At 36.7% G+C, this 17,614-nt stretch overlaps 1 protein-coding gene across 6 annotated transcripts in view; it reads left to right on the forward strand.

Annotated features, from left to right (window-relative positions):
* Nucleotides 1-17,614, forward strand: part of MLLT10 (MLLT10 histone lysine methyltransferase DOT1L cofactor) — a 125,176-nt gene that overhangs the window by 100,520 nt on the left and 7,042 nt on the right. For all 6 annotated transcript variants that reach the window (XM_057383698.1, XM_057383688.1, XM_057383708.1 and 3 more), the window contains 6 exons: nt 5,770-5,887; nt 7,217-7,289; nt 11,777-11,931; nt 13,765-13,953; nt 14,364-14,452; nt 14,578-14,936. In XM_057383698.1, coding sequence (XP_057239681.1) covers nt 5,770-5,887; nt 7,217-7,289; nt 11,777-11,931; nt 13,765-13,953; nt 14,364-14,452; nt 14,578-14,936 — 983 coding nt within the window. The remainder of the gene's footprint in view (nt 1-5,769; nt 5,888-7,216; nt 7,290-11,776; nt 11,932-13,764; nt 13,954-14,363; nt 14,453-14,577; nt 14,937-17,614) is intronic.

A 17,614-nucleotide genomic window follows, 5' to 3' on the forward strand; every position in this document is an offset into this window, starting at 1 on the left:
AACTTTTCCAACCTCCTAATTATACTTCTRAGTTAATTCTTTTATTTCAGCCAGGTAGCAAAAACATTTATTATGTRATTGGACCTTGATTATCTGTCTTTAAAAATCCCCAAACTTTAAGGGCTTCAGAATGCTTAGATGGTAATGCTGGCAGTATGGGAGGGCCATGCTTTAATTTCAATTCTGCTTTCATAGAGTGACTGAGTAAAAAACTGTGGTGGATGTTTGGGTTTGATTTGCATTGGTGATGTGTGATAGCAGGTGAGGTGAGGTTAGCTGTAAAAATTCACTCTGATTCCAGTCATCAGTAGTAGCCTACAGCTGTAGGCTGTTTCAGTCAAGGGATCAATAMTGTTTGCTTGAAATTCAGTTGTGTTCGACTTATAACTTAAGACAGCCAAAACCTATATTAAAAAGATGCAAATGAAAGAATCAGTTTAGTTAAATTAAATGAATTATGCTTAYCATGCTATAGATTAATATTGGCTTGTATTGTGCTAGTTGTTTTGAAAAGTCAGATGATTATTTTCAGGAGAAATGTGGAAACAGTATTTTATTAAGGATTTTCTGTGTTGTCTTCCATCTGTATTTCTTGGCATATAGGAAAATAAACAGGAATTTAGATTTTTGTTTTTCCATTGGAAACAAGTCTTGATAAGCATTCTAAGATTTCTAAGCAGTTCTGTATTTGTGTTGAAAGTTTTCAAGGGCTGTGTTCATGATGCATGAGAAGTCGTSGATGTGGCAGGGCTCCTCTTTGTATTGCCGAGCTGCTCTGAGCACCCTTCTGGGGGTGTCCTTTGCCATCCCAGTGAACAACTGACAATTCACTGGAGGAGAGTGATGATGGCTGTTGGTGGTTCCCTCATCTCCTAAATGCAGCTAAAGGTTGTACCATAAGTGCTGAAAGAGTAAAGGAAGCAATAGCATATTCTCCCCATTGCCTTCAATATTCAAGCAAAGGCCTTAAAAATTCTAGGGTCTATAAGAATATTTCTTCGCTTCCCCAGGTTAAGCTAGGAAACACAATGTAAGGTTGCTTCTGCTGTTGCCACTTGATAGGTGGATCTTTTCACCTCTCAAGACAAGCAAATATATGTATGCATATTATAAATTTTTATTATAATTATGTGTCTAGAATTTATATGTGTTCAATATAATTTAATTTCAGTGCAGGTTTTAATTAATTAATACATTSTACAGATAAATGATGCTTGCCACAGACCAAAATGTGTCAGCTTAAGATGTCTTCTAGTTTAAGKAAACTGATTCTAACACATGGTCCTATGCTTGAATTTCCTTCCATATTTCATTAGGCTAGATATGCATGGAAAGTGTTTGTAACATCTCAGAAGGGTAGCAGAACAGCTTACAGAACATTTAGCTTTAAATTTCATCTGCATTGAGATTTTTTTATATGCTTTCAGTAGTAGCTGGCCATAAGAAGTTGTTGGTGGCATATCTAAAGGTCTTTATTTCTTTACTTTGTATTAGTAGGAGCAAGGGGGAGTTTTGCACTTCATGTCACAGCATCATGCTGTGATGAAGAACCTGGGTATGCTTGGTAAATGGTGTGAGCCACAGGAACAATTATATGTTTTTATTTTAAACAAGAAATAAAATTAACCTTTAAAATTATTTTTGACCTAATAAATATTGGCAGAAATGTGTAATTAGGTGATGTGTCACTAATCGCTAAGCATTATGATGATATAACAGAAAGCTACAATATAGCAGTGACAATTTATAAAGCAGAGAGGAAAAGGATATAAACTGATTGGATATAAACTGATTAAGAAGCTRTCTTGGAATTGGTTGTTCTGGCCATCCTTGTTGCCCTATCATGAAAGGAGGAGAGTTCAGTAATGGTTTAACTACAATTAAATCCCTCCCCTTTCTTTATGGAAACTCAACTGTAGGCATTTCAGCATTAGCCTAAACAATGGTTTTGAATATGTTAAGCCCCTAACAATTAGGGAGCAGTTTGGGGCATTGAATAATGTGGAATGATGCAATTGAACCTGACAGCTTCAACAGTCAGCCTACTCATGGGACCCAAAAGTTGTTCACACTTGGTTTCATCTCTCATCACACGCTGAGTATTAAAACCTTACTAGTATGGAGCTGAGACAGAAATGAGGCCTGTTATCAGAAAATATTTCATAGCATAAAACTTGAAAGGAAAGGGGAAAAGGCATGTTCAAAGAGTTTCAAAGTGTTGAGACCCAATCTGATTGCATACAGCTAAGTTTTGTCTCATTTTTTCCCCCTTTGTTTTTTTCTGCTTAAAGAACATGTAGCCTTTGAATTGAAGAGACTGYTTTCCCTGGAAATTTAAATAAATGTACAAATATGAATGCTTTAGAAACTTCATAGTCGTACTGTTAAATACCATTCTGGAGTCATGCAAACAAATAAAAAACTATTCTAAATATTTCAAGGTCTTTATATACTGAATGAAATCTAGTTAACTTGCTAGTCTTGTTCCTTAATTAGAAGAATATGCTTGTACTTTCTCTCTTGCTGTAGAGGAAGTGTTTTTAAGCATCAATCAAATATCAATCATTTCTTATTGCACGTGGGCATTGTCTGAATTACAATGCATCGTCCTTCTGTGCTGCTCTGCTGCTTATGACTTTACTGATTTATTGAACATGCCATAAAGGAAAGCAGTGTGTTGTATACCTCTAGATGGGCTTAAATCCTTCTGCTAAAATATTTTCAGGGAAATTTGCTGCCTTTTCAAAATAAATATGTAGTAGTCTTGGGTTTTTATTATTTAATACATTTTGATCATGTATTGTGTTGAGTGTTTGAATAGAATCAGTTGAAATAAAGAATAATACAGCTTCAAAAGTTCTGCATTTTAGAACATGTGTCAGTCCTGTGACCTTARGATGTATTGACAGGATGATTGCTCATTTTTAATAAATGCTTGCTGCAGCTTGTTTCACCTGTGAGTGAAACATGAAGCTCCTATTTCACCTTTAAGTAAYGTAGCACTCCTCCACCATCTCTGCTTCCCTGTCAGATGAAGTCGTCACATACATAAGAAAGCTTCACAAGTCATTATTCTTGACACATTACACTGCCATTTAAAAAAAGTATTTTCAAACACTTCTTGTTTGCCTTCAACTTGCACAATTTTATTGTGTCTTTTTGCTTTGAGAGTTGCCTAGGATGTGGGATGGCATTGGAACTTTTACAGTTCCGTCTCGTAGGATACCTTTACTATGATTTTAAAGTATAAATAAAGGTAAACTGTAGGGTGAAACCACCTCTTGTGAAAAAACTCAAGTTCTTAGATATTGTTTAAATCCTGCTAAGTCTTTTGGTCTGTTAKATCAACYTACTTAGCAAATATTTAATTCCTTTGGTGTCTTCTGTTTTGTGATAGTTACTCAACAAACCTTAGCAGCTCCCTTCAAGATACTTAGGTACTATTTGTGCATGTTTCAGTCAAGGAAACATGTATTTCCCCTTGCTGATTATAGCTACCTTGCTATCATAAATTGATATATAGCTACTATTGCGGAGTTTYAAGCAGCTTTACGGTGAGTTACATGGACTGAGAGCTAAGTATAGGAACTTCTGTGTAAAATGTGAGCAGTACATATACTTATTAGAAATCTTTTAGGGAAGCATTCTAAAACTAAACAGAAATAAGACCTGGTGTTTGGCGTTTTAAAAAGAACCCCACAGACTGTATTAGGAGAACTCTTAATGTCATATAAACTTTTATTTTGCTGGTCTGGCCTTTTAGATACGGTTGAAGGATAATACCAGTTGAATCTCTTAATACTCCATTCTGTAAGGTTTTATTGTGAAAGGATTTGACTGAAGTTTGTTTGGTTTTCAGGGGAAAACAGCTGAAGGTTGCTAACAACAATCATATTTGAGTTGGAACCACCCTATAGGCATTTTATTAAGGAAAATAGCAGGAGCTATGCAGTGTTACTGCCTTTGTCAGCCATTGTCACAGTACTAATACTAATATTGTATTTCTGGAAGCTGTTGTACCTTGGATTGGTGGAAATGCCTGCATTATTTTTAAGACCTAGAAATAATTCAGATTGATTCTACTAAAGATACGCAATTGTTAAAAAAAAACAAAACAAAACCCAACAACCAACCAGAAGTAACKACTAGATTTGAAGTGACACTGGGGTTCCATGTCTAGGAATTTTGCACATACCTATAAACTGAAAAGTGAATAAACCCCTGATCATTGTAAGCAATTACTTGTGTCTTTTTCTAACTTTGTGACAGTAGAAGAATGTAAATATCAGGTACAATTTCTCACCAGTATATAGTAAATAAAGCATCATTGAAAACAGTTGGGTGAATTCATAAAAGTCCATTCATCAAGTTTAATATGTTGGCAGAAAACCAAAAGTTAATGGTAGTGTGTGATTCTTTCCAGAGACAGTTTATACTCTGTAATATTTTGCTGTAATAACCAGTATGTTTCCCCTGTCTCTTGTGTGCAGTTATGCATGTCAAAATGTCCCACAAATTGAGTTCCTTACTGTTCACCTTTTTTCATTTTTCAGAAAAAGTTTCATTTGTAAAAGTTGTTTACGTTTTCTTAGAAGATTAATTTTAAAACCAGTGATCACACAGATTTGTGTGTCTTTGATTCCACCCCCACCCTATCCCCCCCTGCAATCTCTTCTTTGTTCTGAAATAATTTTTTTATCAGGTAGGAAAATGGTTTTTAAATAAGTAACCACACCTTTATTCCTTTGATTGCCTGTCTCTGCAACTTAGCATCTGACACAAATCTTTTTTTCTTCGAAAGGGAAAAAGCATAAGCAGCCAAGGAAGAAGGTATTTTTATTGCATTGGATTATGCAAGATTTTGGCCAGCCTCCTTAGCTTCATCTGTTTAAGGGTTCATTTTCGCTTGTTTGGCACAAGTCCCAGCAGAGACCTTCAGAATTGTGGTTAGCAACATGAATGAACACAAACTTTGGGAGCTCTTCAATAAGTAGAGCTGGCCAACTGCCAAAAATACAGTTCCTTATATGGGGTCAGGGCAAAGCTGTGGTTCCCGGAGCCCCCTATTGTATAGAAAACATACTTGTAATGGCTGTTTGCGTTCTTTAAAATAAAAACAAAACAAAACAAAAAAACACCAGGCTTCCAAGTCTATCAAAATAGGAAGTAACAAAATACTGTGCACGTTTTACTAATGACGGAGTCGAGCAAAGGAAATATGGCTCTGTGTAGTTAAACTATAGAGCTGAAAGTTGGACCTTTTGACCTCCACAGCCGGCTTGTGATGTAAGGAACCCAAGCATTTGTGAGACATCTGTTGTCTACCTGCCCTTATTTTGTAAATGGTTTAATAAGATTAAATAATTAGTAGGATAACCACATGGTCACCATGCTACTAAGTCCCAGCACTGAGCGCTTACTTCAGGATTGCAAGCAAGTCTGCCCGTCCTGCAAACTGTGGTTATTTTAAAATGCACTTTAGGTATTTTTARTATTTGCTACAGTACTTTTTTATTAGAAGGGTTTTCTTTAATTAAAAGATCAATCACAACTACAACACACTTTAAAACCTGATCTATTTTTCAAAGTACTGCAATTCTGTTTCTATACTSACAAATGGAAAATATMTTTTTCTCTCAAATACATGGTTTTAAAAAACATTCAGCTTACAGAATTAATAAAYGTGCATTAAGAAGGCTTCCTTAAAATACATTTAGCATTTCTCTCCATTTTAAAAAGARGATTCAAGTTTTAATTGGTTTCTTGCAGGCAAACACCCTACCTGGATCTTCTCTCAGTCTGCCTCCATCCCACATGTACGGCAATAGGCTGAATCCAAATTCAGCCATGGCAGCACTTATAGCTCAGTCTGAAAACAGCCAAGCAGGTAAGCTTCCTTAGATGCAAATGTGCAGCTTCACAAAACTCCACGTTTTTAAAAAGGTTGATAAATTGTATTTTTGTTTTCTGCTCAGTTCTTGGTTATTAAATGTCTGTACAAAGTTGTTTTGCGTTGGAAGTAAATTCTCAGTTGTTCTGTGGAACAGCGCGGGTTTTCTTCCCCCTTTTTTTCCCTGGGTGTGTGAAATGTAAATGTTTAAGCAGAGCCATCAGCAGGCAGGAATGCACCAGTGTCTCTTGTGACTCCTGTGATTGATGCGCTCGGTTCCCAGCTCTTTGCAACCGGAGTGACACAGCTCTGGGTTTTGTCGTGAATAGTTGAAACCTTTATTTGCATAATTCATGAAATTGCATTACATACAAGTTCGTGTGAAAGAGATCCCGTTAGAGAACTTGTGCAGCATTTAATAATCTTGTGAATATTTACCGAGTGGCATTTGGTACCGCGGGCTCTCCGCTGYGGTTTTAATGAGCCGCTGGCTTTGCTTTGTTTCATTCCCTCCGTAAGGATTTGTTGACATGTCGTAGTAGTCATGCCTGTTTGGGGGAAGGGAATGAGTTTAGCAGTTTACCAAGAATGGATCAGTCATGTCTTTGCCCTCCAAGGGGTCGGAGGTCGCTTGACTCAGAATAGGGGGAGGGCAACCTTGAAGGGGGCAGATAGGGTTATTTTATTGAGAGGCCATAGGGAAAATAACCCTTTTGAGCCCTTCCAAGCAAAACGTTTTCGTATATTTAATGAGGCCTTTTTTGTTTGTTTTACTACCTTTTTAGCAAGGGGCTTTCCTATGCTTCTGCTTATAAATAGGAATTAGTGAATTATACGCTTTCATAAAGTTTTCACTAAATTTGCAGAAAATGTGTTCTTGTTAGATGGCAGCAGTAAGTTTAATACGTTATATATTTTATGAGTTGTTTTGGGATGCAAAGYGTTAAAAAAATACAGAGCATCAGGATTTGCTGTGATAAGCATACAGATTAGCTGTCCACAGCTGTGATTCATTACTTTCACCGTACAAATTAAAAGTGGCTGAGGGGAGGGTACTGCAAATGCAAACCACGCTTCTGTGCTGTAAAACTGAAAGGAATGAAAGAAGTGAACATAATCCATGGCCTGGTACAGCCTCAGAAATGTGTAAGGACAACACCTTACATGCTACAGTTCAGCAATCTTAAACTAGTTACTTATTCACTCTTCAGCAGTAACTACAGATAGAAGTTGAGATTGAAGGTATATTTAAAATATCTGCATCAGATATTAAAACTCTTATCTAAGAAAAGGCGATTTATCAGCTGTGAAATATTTACACTGCAGATCAAGATCTCGGAGATAACRGCCGAAGCCTTGTTGGCAGAGGAGGATCACCAAGAGGAAGTCTCTCACCACGGTAAGCATTATTTACATTGGAGAGTGCAGGCAGAGGAAATGTTTAAAGATTTGCAAACTTCACTGTGTTTTTACCAGTAATACTCAAGTGTCTTAAAAGCCTATATATAGATAAATATAAACACACATGTATAAATACATTTATTTTTACATAGACATATCCTTTTAAAAATATCCCTAGTACATCCAGACAGCTAAAATTGTGCTGAAATGTACTTGAAATTAGGGTTGCAAATTAAAATTTGCAGTAAGGTAGTTTACTTCCTTACTTAAAAAATGGAGTCTTGCTTTAGAGGTATTAAGCTATCATTTAATCCGTATGTACCACTTATCTCCTCAGATTTGTTACCACAATCCTAGTTTAGTTGTATTTGAAAAAATTCCAAAATCCCATATACTTAACAACGATCACAAGAATAGGATGGTGTAAAACATTAAATACCAGTAATAATTCCAAGCAAATATTTTCTTCCTTTTCCCTTATAACTTCAAAATTTGTAACAGTTCTCTGTAGAAAAAATWTTTTTTTTGTTCTGCTGCAATTCATATCTGCTAGAAAAGTTTAAGATAAGAATTCTGCTGAAAGTGTATCACATAAATTGTTTTAAAATACTTGCTGTTAAAATTTCAATATTCATTTTTAAATATTTCAGTCATACTTTCTGTATATTTTAAGCAAATTTTTATGTTAAAGGACTTCATTTTCCATACTGCATTCAATATGAGTTAGATTTTATGGTGTTATTACTGTGTTTTTTATTTACGAACTAACCATGAAAAAGATCTATCTGAAAAAAAATCTGACCTGAAAAAGATTTTGGAATAGCTGAAAAACACTAGTTACACAGAAATAGCATTGTAATAATGAATTTTATTGCTATAGCATGTTTTATTATGGTAATTTATAACAAATATCTCCAAATTAGATAATTTAATGTACATGCCTGGTGTTGTTGATCTTGTATTATATTCCTTAATTAATCAAAAGACATCTTGCTGGATGGGATGAAATTATCCATTATAATACTTAGGTGTTATTACCTAGTCATGAACTTGTTTTTAAGTTTTCCAGTATGTGTTGCTTCTAAAATAATAAATAGAGAATTTACAAATTAGTTTAGAMGGTATTCTTAATATAAATATGTATACTTACATTAGCATATAAATTGATCTATACAGACAAGGAAGTTCAGAGAATTCTGTGAAGGGAAATGCTCAACAATTAAGAAATTCCAGAACTTCTGATTATATATTAAGTAGTCCTCTCATGCATACATGTTGTGGTAATTACGTGCTTTAATGCCTTCTTGGTTAATATGCAAATACCTGGTCTTTGCATGGCATTCATAGGTCATACTTGTGTTCTGTCTTTTGGTCGAATACTTGAGAAGGTAAATTTCTTAAATATGATGTTTCTGCAGAACATCATGTGTGTATGTTCAGGGTATATGCAGTCCAGTACTTGCAGCATGGTAAAATAACAACTGGTTTTGACGGGGTTGCTACAGGAGAACTGGGTGATACAAAGGCCACTTCAGTCCACAGTTGAAAAGCTTCCTGCGGTGTATGGAAGCCGCAGCACTTTGCAAAGAGGAGAGAGATTCTGCTTTGGCAGTGAGGTTGTTAAAAAACAAGCCAAAAAGGGGGGGAGCTGGGGCTAGTGTGAGAGAAAGAAAGGGGGAAAAATTGGTGCTGTAGTTACAGAATTGAAAGATGGAAAAACTTAGTCTGAAATACCAAGTATGGAAAAAACGTAGAAAACCTCCTCATTCAATTAAGTTCAGCAGTCAGCAAATTTCACCCCTGGTTTGTGATAAAAAAAGATTCCATGTATCTCAACATTTCTAAAATGTGTAGGTAACTCCCCACCTTCCCTATCTCAATAAATAAGTAACTCTGGTTACTTAAAATATAGTTTATGGTAAATAAAAGGGTATCTTTAAAAAATCTGCTGTCTGGAAACTTTGCAACTCKGAATGTTACCTGCTTTATCTATTAAAATTACTTAGTTTCAAGTTCTGACTCTGTTTCCTTTGAAGCTTATGAGATACATAAATAACACAGTTCTCCAAAAGAACCATGTGATTTTCAGCGAGTTGCTTAAAATAAAAACACTTGCAGAACATTTGTTTGCTGTTGATGACACAGCTGATTGCAGCTCTTCGGAGAAGACATATGTGACTCATGAGCTTGTATGGTCATTTCCAATTGATATTGTTATATCTTTGTACCCCAATATAACCACAGCGTTTGATGTTGAAGCTGTCGTATTTTAACTTTCAATATATATATGAGAAATATAAATATACCTGGTATATGTGAGCTGTTTCCATTTTCAAAGGAATTGCTGCTTTTCCCAGGGTAGCACTTGAACGTTTTTTTACCCCATACTTAACCTTAGATTTAAAAATGTGTTATGTAATACCTGCAGTGAAATCTGTATGTATGCTTCTATCTAACCACAGTATTGCTTTTAATTAATGCTCTGTAGTATGAGTAATTGTACCCCAAACTTAAACAAAAAACAGTTGTGAAAGCAGGCAAGGTGTGAAACAGGATTCCCATCTCTGCAGCAGGATTGGACCAGTGCAGACAGCATATTGAAAATCCTGTTGGAAACTGATCAAATRCTATTTGGAATAATTATTCAACCCTAGCATGCAGGAACCATGTCCTTTCTAAAGGATGAGCTAGGTGTTCAGTTGGAAGACGATAGATTGAGTAATCTTACAATACACGGAAATCTAGATTTTATTTTTTTTTATCATTCTCTTACACAGGCTTCCAGTGAAGGATTGCAGAGGCTATGCCATCATGTACTGCTTTGTTTCTACCTTTTCAAAATTGATAGGAAGCAGCCCAAAGCCCAACAGGAATTTTGTTGGTGATTTATAATTCAAATGGCACATCCRTTTGCGTAGTATTATGTGCTGCTCAGGAACATGCAGACAGAGAGAGAAGTTTCTGGGGGAGTTGTTCAGTGGTTTCATGTATTTGTTTTTTGGGTTTGGTTTGGTTTTGTTTTTTTTGAAGTGGGTTGTTCGTGTGAAGTGTAAGTGCAGTACCTCTGTGTAGGATGTTTCTATATAAACTTTGCTTCTTACTGCTTCAGCACATCATGTAAACAGTCTGTTTTAAGACTGCTTTTGCTGTCTCTGTGCTGAACTGTTAAATACTGTTGTCATCCCTTGTCAAAAATCACTACCTTGGTTACCCATTTTTCAGGGCTTTTTGTTTTAACAAGTGCTTTCCCTTCTTCCTGTATGCAAAAGAGGAASTATTTATAAATACTTAACAGAGCTCTTAAGTCACCCTACTTAAAACCTTTTCTCGTAAAAAATCGCTTTGCTCTGGTGCCTACAAAATACTCGACAGTCATTAGGTAGCTAATGTGCTGTGACCACTGCTTATTACGGTAATYATAATTAACACACTGATTTCCTGAGCTCTCTGTGTTGTCCTGTACTGGGACTGTGGTGGTCTTGTTGCTAAGTTTGCAATATGGGTGGAACTGTATGGCTGTGATCCCATGATGGCACCAGTTGCTTACAGTAATAACGGATATATGAGAACCTGAGCTCGCTGGAATTGATTAACTGCCACCCAAACAACCAACAACAAAACCAAGAACCAGTTCTTAGTGGGCTTTGGTGTTGGTCCTGTAGGACAAATGGGACCAGGCATACATGAGACCAGAAACCTGAGTCAGAAATGCACTGAACATCTGGCTTTGCTCACAAGTTAAATTATACCCCATCCAATGCAAAAGAAGCCTCCTCCTAGGACCTGAGAGAAGTAGCCAGCTTTCTCAGTGGCTGTGTGCTGAATATTTAATTTTTTCCTGAATGAGAAAAGACATGTGGCAAGGGGATTATTCTTTGAACTGTGTGTGATCATGATTAAAAACGGAGGTATATTAAGTGTTCACCACAGGCAGAGGATAACTTCTAACTTTCACTGCATCCCTTGTGAAATAATATTTTCACGTAGTCCCTCAAAAATCTGGTTTACTGTAGAACAAGTYGGTGGAATTATATATGGCCTTTCTGTGTGGTGATTTTAGTAAATTGGTTTTATTTTTCCCTGTTTTCTCAGAGAAAGGTTTGAAGTTTGGTATGGGTTGTTTTTTTGTCTCCCAAAGTCGGTGCCCTGTGTATCCATATACAGTGGTTTCCTGCTGTAGAAGTGTGTGTTATATAATTTAATTCAATGCTATTTGTCAGTTACTATCTTGTTAGTCTATGCAAGAAGAGGTTATGTGCTTTCTCAGTATAAATTCTCACACTGTAATAATATGTCTTTCTTTTATTAAAACCCTGGCAATGAGAACCAGGAGTTCTTAGTGATTTTGATGAATTAACTTAGTCTTGGAAGAGTAAGATATGTAGGTGTAAGAGCTGATATAAGATAAGAAATTTCAACAGCCTTTTTCTAATACATATCCTTTACTCCTTTTTTTTAAACAATAAATTGCAATATTTTCAACAGATCCCCTGTGAGCAGCTTGCAGATTCGTTATGATCAATCGGGGAATGGTTGTGGGGAAAATTTGCCCCCAGTAGCAGCCAGCATAGAACAGCTTCTCGAGAGGCAATGGAGTGAAGGACAACAGTTTTTGTTAGAGCAAGGCACCCCCAGTGACAGTAAGTACTCATAATCTGTTTATTATGATTTTCCCAACTATTACTYAGAACTGCTATTCTGTGCTTGTCCAAGAATTTTAACAAAATTTCTTTTTTGCTGTGAATTGAAATACAACTGTAGCGTAAAGTTCTAGTATGATTCTTAATGCAGCACATGGTGTCAGTAGATTACAAAAGACTTCTCTATGATTATCTACATTTTTATCGATGGGGAAGTTGTGTCATGCAAGAGGAAATAACTTGCAGATCCAGTTGCAAGTTTGGAAAGAATTCTGAACTCTTAGATCCACTGCTGTAAATATTGTAGTGCAGTTCCCCAATTTTTTTTATATTGTGTGATATAAATTGGCATAAGATTTTTTTATTACATTTTTATTTTTAAATCTGAATTGCCTACTTCTGTTGCTGTTTGAAAAGAAAATATTTAGGCAGGTGTCCTACTGGGCTTTGGTGTCTTTATTTTCTGCCTTTCTTGTGAGTTCCCAAAGCAAGCAAATTATTACTTTTTCAAGTTATGTTTAATAGAGTGGAATGGTCCAAGAATGAATATGTTAAAAGCATAAGTGATCAATAGATCATGTGGATCTCCATATTCAACAATGTATCAATATCAAAGATAATCACTGAATACGTTAAAAAATTTATTTGATTCCAGGTTATGGTTTGTGTTTTATTGAACGTATTATTCTTCTCATTGGTAGTGTAAAGAGGTATCTAGTTAGTATTTTTATGAATGGTATCCTGACAAAAATGCTAATTGTGAGGAAATTCATGCAGGGATAATCCTTTAAACATGATAGCTGGAGGACAGGTTTAGCTAAGTCTTATTGCATCTCATTTGAGCTCACTGAGGGTTCCTTTGTATGTTCTTGAAGAGGAGGGATAAAAGCTAAATCCTTGGGAAATGACCAGATGTGCCTATGCCAGTAGACTTATGTCTGTAGTAGGCCCAGAGGTCATGTTAAACAAATACAATTTAGAATTTAAAGGGAAAAAAAAAAAATATTAAAAAAAAGGAGGCTATCCCTGTGGCTTTACARTCCCACTCTAGTACTGGTTGGGATATCCAAGTTCTGAAACCAAATGGGAGTGAGAAAACGGTGCTTGGTAAAAATCAGGTCAGTAGAGAAGGTGATGCCCTCGTTGTGCAAAACGCGGGGGGTAAGTGCGGTGCTCACAGAGTGCTCCCTGCTGGGGGATTCCGAGATCGCTGCTGCAGCTCCCGCCAAGGTGTGCCGGGACAACTTTACCGTGGAGGGCTTTTTTTTTTTTTCCCGTTGTTTCTATACGTTTATGATTCCCCGTACAAGCCATTAAATCAGAAAAACTCCTTTTTTATAAACTTGGTTGTTTTTATATAAATAAAATGGTTGTTGGTTCTCTATGCTGTTAGTTGAGGGTATTTTTTTTAAACTTATCTGTTTTATAAGGTTTACCATTCCTAATACTGCAGCTGAACTGGATTTATCCCAACTGTGCAGTTAAYCTGTGCTACTAAAATCCTGCTATTTTATACTCTGATTTGGGGCTAAGTTATCATGCACTGCTGTTTGCTTAAAATTAGTGCAGGCCCTAATGATCCTACATTATCAGTATTTAAGGCAGGGTGTAAAGGTATTCCAAAATTACTATCACAACACACTGTGAACTTTTTTCCGCACTTCAAATTACACAAAATTGATCTTAAATCCACTAGAATTCAGACATCTGTAATAATTTTAAATTTTCACATACATGCTAGTCTTAATGTAATGCAGAAATTAAAACTGAATGAAGGTGTTCCTCATTCATTGAATGTGGCTGTGGAATATAACGTGTGCATTTTTGTCTTAGTTTTAGGAATGCTTAAATCATTACACCAACTTCAAGTTGAAAATAGGCGGTTGGAAGAACAGATAAAGAATCTGACCGCAAAGAAGGAGCGACTTCAGCTTCTCAATGCACAGCTTTCGGTGCCCTTTCCAACAATAACTTCAAATCCCAGCCCTTCTCATCAAGTACATGCCTTTCCAGTGCAAGCACGTAAGTAGAGGGGATTATTAAAGTGTCAGAGTAATTTGAACATGTATTTATATGAAATACCTATTTCATCCACACATGCCATTGATGGGAGAGGAATATAAATGTAGGATGAATATAGACCAAGTATTTGCTGATGTGTTAAAYGTTTAAACATCAATCGGGTTCTTTTTCTAAACCATTACTACTTGTTTCAGTGCAATTTCTCTTTTACTTCAGGCTGGAGCACATTTGTTTGAATTGCTGAGTCACCAATTACTTAGTTAGTATTTTACTATTCAGCAATGATGTTAAAGTTGACTTTACATTTTCCATGTTTAGCTTTGTCATAATTTTGAAATCATTGTTCTGAATATTTTTACATGTTACAGAAATTTAACTGCTGTGTGTTTTTTTTGAAATCATTACTTTAGCACCTAGCACTGATTCCTTGAACAGCAGTAAAAGTCCTCATCTGGGAAACAGTTTTTTACCGGACAATTCTCTTCCTGTATTAAATCAGGTAATTTTTATTCCTTTCTTMTAAACCCAAACATGTTACAAGTTAACTCATCGCAGTCCTTGCATTGTGGTGTTAGGTGAAATTTTATGCAGCTGAAGGGGCTTTGTTGTTTGTTTTGACACCAGGAGATAACCTCCAGCGGACAAAGCACCAGCAGTTCATCAGCGCTTTCCACTCCACCACCTGCTGGGCAGAGTCCGGCCCAGCAAGGCTCGGGAGTCACCGGAGTTCAGCAGGTCAATGGTGTGACAGTGGGGGCACTGGCTAGTGGTATGCAGACTGTAACCTCCACCATTCCTGCAGTGCCGGCTGTGGGTGGAATAATTGGAGCACTGCCAGCCAGCCAGCTGGCAATCAATGGAATTGTAGGGGCTTTAAATGGGGTAATTCAGACCCCAGCAACAATATCACAGAACCCTTCTCTCACTCATGCAACCGTGCCACCCAATGCAACACATCCTCTGCCAACCACGCTAAATAACAGGTAAGACTGCTGATATTCTGTTTTTTTCCTCATAGTGCCTTCTGTTCTTCCAGTTAGCTGGTTTTTTTTTTAGTTTATTCCAAATATACTTTTTCTTCCTTAGCCTATAATTGTCAAAGTAAGTTCTGGTCCTGGTCTGTGAATGACAGTGAGGAGGCATTTAATGGAAGCACCCATAGTGAAGTTAAAGATGTTTTCTCCAGAGCTTTTGGGAATCATAGTGGATTCCTGTTTTTTAATCAAGTCACATTCCCAAACAAATGTAATTATGTAAATGTGCTTTAGCTCCTTTTTTTAGTTCAGAAAACAATATTCTTTGTCCTGCCAATTGTTCTTCCAGGATTAAAGGAGCACTGGAAAAGCTACCATTTGTTCAGTAAGAAGGGGGGAGGGGGAAGGAAGAGAAGGRTATATGGTTGTGTAATTCAAGATGTAACAAGCATAACTAACCAGAGCTGTAATACAGTTGTGTGGTATTTTGAGTTGTCTGTACTGACTCCAAACCCAACAAAATTAGTTTTTCAAGTAGTGTTCCTAAGGATTTCTGAATGCATGAAAAGATTCATGTATGAGTATTCCTAGCAGCCCTTCACCAAAGCCAGGTACCCTCAGTAGCATAAATTGCTGCTGCTTGAGCTGCAAGGCAAATGGGTAACAAAAGAAGACAGCTGCTTTCCAGGAGGAGGAATGGACTTCCTGGTCTGGAAGTATTTTGGAATAGAGCAGAGCCTGGGCCAACTCCCTCTCGCTGCTCCCCTTCCTCAATCCCTTGTCTTGTCCTTCACTTTGGAAGGAGTACTACAGTTATGTGTAGAAAGAAGGGCCTGTAAATAGGGAGTGAATTACTTGTCTTTAAGTAGAGTTTMTTTTTGGGGATTATGGTGGATTATCCGTCAAAAAAAGACATACATGATTGGAATGATGCAAGGGATCCCTAATTTCCTACCTTCCTTTTGCAGTTTCTTTTCTTGCCGTTGGTTTGGCAGCTCCTGAATATTCGTGTGCTGTATCATTTTGTGCTATTGCTTCAGTAGGCCCAGAAATCTGATAACTTTCAAGTGGATCCTGTTGTTTGCATGTGTCATTATGTTTTTCCTGAGCTTGTATTTTTCATAGTTTATGTCATATGTGAACATGAGGTTTCATAGGTTAAACAAAATACAGTCTGTTAATGAAATTATCTTCTTTCTTGAGTATCAGRTGTTTGCCAAAACACAAAATTTTTGTGTTATTCTCCCCAAAAGTGTGAGAAAGAGTGAGAAATATTAGACAAGATCAATAATACTAACCAGCTGCATAATGCTTTCCACTTCCAGGTACTCCAGAATACATCAGTTACGCTAAATGCCAGACATGCCACTGTTTTCTCTAATGATTTTGTCTATACACAGATGATATACTTCTGACTTTTTGTATTGCAGTTCTTTTGTTTCTTTTTTAATATTTTTAACTGCTGTAACTCTTCATTGTGGAGCCTAGTAGTAGAATGCTCCAATTCATGCAAAATACTGCAGCTACTATCCTGTTCTTAATCTCTCTTAATAGAGYCTGGAATATCCCCAATGACCCCCTATTTTCTGCTACAACAAGCTTATGTTGTACAAGTCTGTCAGCACTTCCACTCCTCTGTTTCTRTTATACCATGATCTCTTTCTACACTGTTCCCTTAAGAATACTAATTTAAAATTAATCTTTATATTAAATTTAAAAGTACACTTTTTCACACAATTCTCGGCTTTATTTAGCTCATCCACATTATTTTCCATTTCACATTAAGGCCCTCTTCCTTTAGAGGCATTTCACAATTACTCTCATTTTCTGTCAATTTTCAGTATTTCTGGTTTTATGTTCTAAAGAGAAAAGTTCAGTAATGATAGTTAGTGCTAATATGATTTTGGTACTGACATGTGCATTCCTCATTCCTGTTTGTCCCATCACAAMTGAAAAATACGAAAAAATGTTTTGGTATAGGAACTAACTTGAAAAGAYGGTATGGGCTGATTCTGAAGGGAGGAAAAAAACCAGACCAAAAAAAYGTTCCACTGGTTGAAATTATTGGTTCTGGAACTCTGTGGGACACCTGCCAAGCTTGAGTTCAGTGCTACTTCAGTGTAAACTAGCTATTTCTTTAATGATAAACTCGCAGGGGTATCCCTGCCCTTGGAAGTGCTCTTGTGGGAAGGTTGCAAGGTACCAAGCACAGGAAGGCCTGAAGGTTTGGTGCTGTGGTGATGTGAGCTATCTGACCCTCGTTCGATTGTGTGGTGTGGTGGGGTCAGATTTGGAGGTGGTTTAGATTGGTATTGGCAATATGTTGGAAAGCCACATGAGAACTCAACCCTGCTTTCTAACTTCAGGATATTGTTTCTGTAATTTTAAAAGACTTGCCAGATGTTCCTATAAGTTGCTTGTTACAGTAACTTCCCAAGCTTCAGAATCTGTTCCAACATTTCAATGTGAAAAATAGGCAGTGTTCACCAATACAGGAAGACTTGGTTATGCATATTGTGCTTATTCATATGAACACTTAAAGTGTGGGACACAGGGAGGTGAGAAAACACTGATTCGCACACTGCTGTTGGAGAAAGTTTCAAGTTGTAGGTAAAAGAACCCACATTCATTCGGCAGAGAAAAATACTCCATCCTTTTCTGGGAAAAAAGATGGTTTAATAGAGATT

The sequence above is a fragment of the Malurus melanocephalus genome, unplaced genomic scaffold (genome assembly GCF_030028575.1).
Source record: "Malurus melanocephalus ecotype Western Australia unplaced genomic scaffold, MMel_1.1 scaffold_14, whole genome shotgun sequence".
Classification (NCBI taxonomy): Eukaryota; Metazoa; Chordata; class Aves; order Passeriformes; family Maluridae; genus Malurus; species Malurus melanocephalus.